The 6,704-nt window shown below is 30.6% G+C and overlaps 1 protein-coding gene across 2 annotated transcripts in view; it reads left to right on the forward strand.

The window, feature by feature from the left end:
- Positions 1 to 6,704, forward strand: part of METTL25 (methyltransferase like 25) — a 94,704-nt gene that overhangs the window by 74,861 nt on the left and 13,139 nt on the right. For both annotated transcript variants that reach the window (XM_011374892.2, XM_011374902.2), the window contains exon 9: positions 5,278 to 5,371. In XM_011374892.2, coding sequence (XP_011373194.1) covers positions 5,278 to 5,371 — 94 coding nt within the window. The remainder of the gene's footprint in view (positions 1 to 5,277; positions 5,372 to 6,704) is intronic.

Here is a 6,704-nt window from a genome sequence, read left to right on the forward strand (position 1 = left end):
TTTAAGATTCCTAGTGCCCATTTATATTTTAAAGACAACTAATAGTTTGGTGCTAGACAGCTGACTGTAACAATTAAGAGCACAGGAGCTCTACTGCCTGTTTTTAAATCACAGTTCTTGCTGGGTAGTAACACTGTCATTTTGGACACATTACTTAACATATTTTTGCCTTGGTTTTCCCTTCTGTAAATTGAGGTGAGTAAATACTAAAAAGAGATGTTTTGAAAAATAATTTAATATCCATAAAGCGCTTAAAACAATCCCTGGAACATAGTGAGTGATTGCTATTATTATTAAAAGAAATCTATTTAACTTTGTTGAAACCAGTGTTTATTTGTTCATACAATCTTCTCTCAAAACTATATACACATTTAGTTAATATTTGTAACATTCAGTCTTTTATGGGACATACTCTTAAAAAAAAACAGAAAAATCTTGAAAATAATTATTCTCACTCTTCCTAGGACCTCAGTTGTGATTTATATGATTAATTTTCTATCAACTCCAAATGAAATAACATAATAAAGTCCTCGTGGATATTTTCTTTAACATCACATATATTGACAGTCAACTATAAAATACTATGGAAGATTCTTCTGAAATATGAATATTTTCTAAAATTTAATATTTTCTGTCAGATGCAGTAAGTTCAGTCATGCTTTAATCCATACTAGGAACACAGTGCAGCATCCTTTCCCTTTGGTTACTGGCGTTTGCTCTCCTTTTGCTTTTTTATGTCACGTCCACTTGACAACAAAATTTCCTATACCAGTAAGACTCTAAATGTGTTTTTTAATTATTTCGGATTTATTGTTACACAAATACTTATACATGTAGACAACATAAATTACAAGTTTTTATTTTAAATTATTAAGCATGAAGTATAAAACTGTAATGGAATGCATTTCCTAAGAGATGGATGAGGTACCCTTTATAAGTACCTTTACTAAAGAGTAAAGGATTATTTTGTCTCTGATACTTCAGAGGATCTTCTAAGCCCTGACTCATAGCAATGCAGGATAGTAATATGGGCGAGAGGTGTGCCTTTCTTTTGTCAAGCTAAAGCAGAAACAGGTTGTGTAAAACTATCTAAACTACAGGCATCTACACAGACATATGAGCTTTAGGAAAGTATATATATAAAAAAGTAGAGGATCTGGAAATTGATTTCTTTAAAATCATTTCAACTGTATACTCCTTTGAAAGTCTTTGTAGATCTTTCATAGCCATATGAAGATCACACTTTTAAATCATTGCAGTTAGCCTATTACATTCCATGGTAAGTGGTCACTGCATATCTGTATAAGCAGTGAGTGAAACCTCTTAAACAAGCAATAAGTAAAACCAAAACTTTTAACAACTCAAGATACTTAATTTAAAAAAATACCAACACAGTGATATTACCAAAATACTACCTTACTTAACATTTCTGTAGCATTTTAATTTTACTATTATCTTCCACATGAATTATAACATTTACATCTTTCCATTGTTCAATGAATTAGATTTTACCTTCATTTCACCTCCATTTTCTCATTGATGAAATTAAAGCTCTGAGAGGTGATTTGTTCACAGAAGGTGGAATTTAGAACTTTTGACTCCTAATGGTACTATAGAAACAGTACTGTTACTCTTTCTCAGGAGAGAAGTAAACAGTGTTTGGAAGCAGTGCATTAGTCTTATCACAGCAATGGCCACACATTGTTTATCACGATGCTTGTGCTTTCTTTGCCAAATAACTAAGGGACTCATCATCTAATGAGTAAGAGAATTCATATAGAAAATTCATAATATACAGTCGCAACATAGAGGGGAATCATAGTAAAATTTACTCTTGAAAATTACTTACATTTCCTACAAACTACTGTGTGCATGGTTTTCGATATTATAAGCCATTGCAGTAATTGAAACGAGTAAAATGTTCAGGTACGTATTGTTTGCCTGTATACAGTATAAATACATATATAAAAGATTTTACAATATTTTTAATGACATACCAAATGCATGTTATTGACTTCATGTAGGATTCAACTCTATCCTTTGAGCATGTGACATCCACAATATACTAGATAGTTTTAGGGTATGAGATTTGACAGAGGTTTTGTTTTGGATTATTTACTTGCTTTTTCAGGCAGATTTGAGCATTTTTATATAAGAGTAAAGACTCAACGAATAAAGAGAAGTTGAATATACATAAGAGGAGGCAGAAGGAGTTGGCATCCTAAGATCCCTGACCTTAGGCATTTTCTGTCAGAAAACAATTATATTAATGATGTTGATTATATTAACTAATTAGCGGACAGAAGGCTTTATTTATCTTCATACACTTCAGCAAAAATTAAGATTACAATGAATCTGTAATGTCGTGATACATAATTTTCAAAGGCAGACTCTAAATCTGTGGTATTATATAATAAGAGAAATGGAATTGGCACTGATTAAAAATTAAAAATGGAATTGCCCCATATTCTGCTCTTTCGCTTTCCATATAGTAAGTTTTAAGATTCTTCTTGGGCCTGCCTCTTTTTTCTTTTGTTTCTTCATTAACAGAATTTTAGTATTTATTCTTAAAGCTGTAGGCCCTTCTAAAGGCTGATGAATGAAATATTCTCCTTTTCTTGCAGCTGCACAAGAGCAGATTGCATTCTGCATCATAACCTCTCTTTGCAGATATTATTAACAAAGATGATTTGAAGACACCCAGACTTTAGAGATTGGTGCCGTGTCCTGCAAAAGTAACCTTTGACCTCCAAAAGTTCTAAAAGTCTGATTTATTATACTTAATCATATGTTGCTTTGGTAATACTTAAACTGGCATTTTTTTTTTTTTTTTGGAAAATATATTTTTTTTAAAACCAAAATGGTTTTTGGTAACTTCCTTCTTCTTTCATATCTAAGAAGGTAATAAAACTGGGGTTTTTTTTCAGACTCTTAGCTGTAGCACTCTGTTTTCAAGTACAGTCGTACAAAAGAGTCACATAAATTCAACAAATTTTTGGAAAGAACTTATTTTTTACACAATTATGCTTTCATATTTTATGGAAGATTGTAAACTTTTGAAGTACCTCTTTGGAGTCCTTAAGGAGCACAGTTTAAAAACAAATTATTAAATAAAAATAAAAACAAATTGTTGTAACCTATTTCTAAATGTTATGTGTTAGCTTAATTTTAGTATTTTAATATTTATTAATATTGCTATCCACAGTACTGTTGGAAACAGACATTTTGAAATGCATGCAGTTCCTCCTCTATGAAGTACTTAAAGCACTCCCTATTCTGTGCTGTCCTCTGCTCACCATCATGTACTTGACGCATGGCTTATAACATTTGTTCATCCATCCTCCTTTATAAACTGTGAAAGATTTCTTATAAACTGTGGATGATTCTGTCCCTAGCACAATAACAGAAAATAACCATCATTTATTGAGTGTCATTTGGAAAAAAGCCAAATACTTCTGACTGGTCCTAACTGATAAGTTTAAGTAGTAAGTCTAGGACAAATGATTTGAAAAGAAAGAAAATACCATCCTATCACATGTCTATACCTCATATATATATATTTTTTAATTATTAGAATTTAGTATCACATAGTTGCACTAAAGCACTAAACTCCTTGTCCTTGAGTACAGCGGAGGGCCTGCATAGCTTTTCTGTGAGAATTATATACACACACTCTTATAGGATGTTGTGAAATCTGCCTACTTCTGTTTGCCTGTAACAGAGGTAGGCATTCTTCATCTATAGTTTAACAATATAAATTATGAATCCTATTGAAGTACTATGCTGGAGATAATATTCAGTAGTAGTTAACAGCCCAGATTCTGAAGTCAGACTTCCTGGATTCAAACTTGGGACAGTTTATTTAACCTCTTCTGTGCTTTGATTTCACTGTCTTTAAAATGGGGATAATTGACCTACCACATGAGGTTGTTGTAAGGATTAAATGAGTAAATGCAGCAAAGACTTAAGAGTCTCTGGCACATAGTAAACATGAAAAAAATATTAGCTGTTCTCGCTCAGTGACTCCCTCTATATTTTAAATTACACTTGTTTATTTGTATAGTTAAGTTTGCCTATACTTTTGTCTGCTTGATTAATAAGTAGATCTACTCACGGTGTTAATGCATTTTTCTCTTACAGTCTAACTAGATGTTTTTGTTTCTGCAAAACACCTTAAAAACATTTTTAAGATGAGCAGGAAATTAATATAAAATGACATCTTTTTCTGGCCACACAGTTAATCTGTGACTTACAAGAGGTACATATCTGTTATATGATGTCTATTATACATAAGATACATAAGTATGTGCAGGATCTGAGATTACACAAAAACGTAAAAAATATAATTTCTGCTTCTTGAAACCTATACTTATTCGATTGACTACTATTTCAAAGCAGTTTTTAAGTAGAGAATTGATAAATTAAAATGATCCTCTAAGAAAATAGCATGATACTATAGGGAGGAATGAAGGGGACAGACCTCAGTCTTAATTAGGAAGTAGCTATAATAATTAGGACATGAGCTAATAATAAGTGGAATTGAGGTGGTTATCTAGAAATGGAGCTGAAGTTATATATTTAAGGTATATTTCAATGGAAAAAGTGATAGAACTTTATGTTTAATTAATCACAGGGGTTAATATTTATGCTGCCAAGAGTAAATGAGCTTTTATTCATTGTTTTTGGTATTTGAAGGTGGTGAGTTTTTTTATTTCCTTGATTTTTACATTATACCTAAATTGCAACCAGAATTGTGAGATGTGATAGTCTAGCTATGCATTATTTAAATGTAAAACCGTCTCGTAATATTTCGTTTAGACTATAATGCAAATCTGCAGGGCATAAATGAGATCAAGTCAGACCCAACTCAGCATTATGGTGTTCATCAGTGGCTAGCATTGAAGTTTTCTTTGCATAGCTGTTGAATTCTCACCACTATTAGCAGGTGTTGCAATAAAATGTGCACTGTAATGATGAGCTAGTAAAATTAAAATGTGTTTTGTAGCACAATGGAAACTTGAAAGACTCATAGTACACTTTTAAAATGAGGCTTTTTAATACTATAAATTTAAAACTTCTTTCTCATAGTATTGTTTTCATAATAGTCTTCCACTGCTGTGTGTTGAAGGATTTCTCAACAGCAAATCTCAAATACTTTATGACGTATAAATTTAAAGTGTTCACAAAAATATTACTACATTTTTATCACATCCAGATCTTGTGCCATATACACAGAAGGAGTTTAAAAATATTTTGTGATTCAATTTTGTTTTGCAGTGATCGGCATGTTGGTAAAATTTATTCTAAATCCTCTTCCTTTCTGGATTATGTCAGAAAATCTTTAAAGAAGCTTGGATTAGATGAGTCCAAGGTCAGTATGTGATTACCCATTGTTTTCATAAAACCAGGAGAATTTCTGTGGGGTAATGAATTGAAATAATACAGAATTATTTGCTTTCTACTTTTGTTTGTGAAAAACACTCTAAATTATATTGAAATCAAACCTCCATTATTTTTATTTCAGTTGACCTTTCCTGTCAGTGTGGATAGGTTGCTGTCGTACACCTCCAGAGAGATTCCTTCTTTAGTTTTTTCAGGAAAAAGCCTGAATAAACCTATGCCAATTCAAAATCCTATGCCAATTCTCAAATCAAAATACAATGGAAAGCAAGACAACAGAACAAATGAGAAATGTAAATAAAGCAAGAGAAAGGGTTTTAATTTTGAACTGCTTTTAGATAAAGATTATATAACTAATTAAAATTTAAAACTTTAAATTCAAAAAGCCTTTGAATGGGAGAATCATAGAAATTTCTAACACAGAAAAATAAAATCTCAACATGAATAAAATGAGTTATTAACTAAAATATTAAGTTGAGCTTAGATCACTATGGTATATTGATTGATTATAAATTAAAGAATAAAATATGGTTAAAGAAATTAAATTTATTTCTTGAAAGAGAAGAGTTACACAGATATGGTTAATTTATTTCAAAGCTAAAAGGCAATATTTATTGTACCAATTATCCATTTACTCCCCAGTTGCTGTATTACTTAAAGCAAATAAACTGGTACTAATCAGTTCCCTCCCCCTGTAAAATCACTATTAAAAAAAGCATTTCTAACTGATAGGATTTAAGAAAGATTAAGATAACGTACATAGAAGGCTGAACACAACATTTGTACATAGTAAATACTAACTAAAGAGTACTAGTTTGTATTATTCTGATCTTTGTATATGTACTACTTACATGTAATAACACCATTGATATGACTCTTATAAATATTTTTATTTAGTCACCAAAATAAAGATTCTTCTAATCTTGAATAAATTAACAATAGACACTGTTATCATAGTTATTTTATTTCTGGGTTTTGTAAAATATTTTTTTAATCAAAATAGTCTACCTTCTAGTTACTCTTAATTAGTGCCTATTTTAATTTCATGTCTCAATTTTATGTCTTGAATTTAATATCAAGAACACAAAACTTTGCATTATTTTTACAAATAAAGAACTAAGTTTTTACTTAAACTAGAAATGTATTATCCTTTGCCAAAAAACAAACAATAAAAATCCAGAAAGAATTTAACTTATCCTTTCTTATGGCTTTCTCGTCCCAGGTTTGTCTTTAATAATAATCATAGTAAATGTTCCCTAATATGCTTATTTTATTACTGTTAAGAATACTCATAGTAACTAATG

The sequence above is a fragment of the Pteropus vampyrus genome, unplaced genomic scaffold, assembly GCF_000151845.1.
Source record: "Pteropus vampyrus isolate Shadow unplaced genomic scaffold, Pvam_2.0 Scaffold9, whole genome shotgun sequence".
Classification (NCBI taxonomy): Eukaryota; Metazoa; Chordata; class Mammalia; order Chiroptera; family Pteropodidae; genus Pteropus; species Pteropus vampyrus.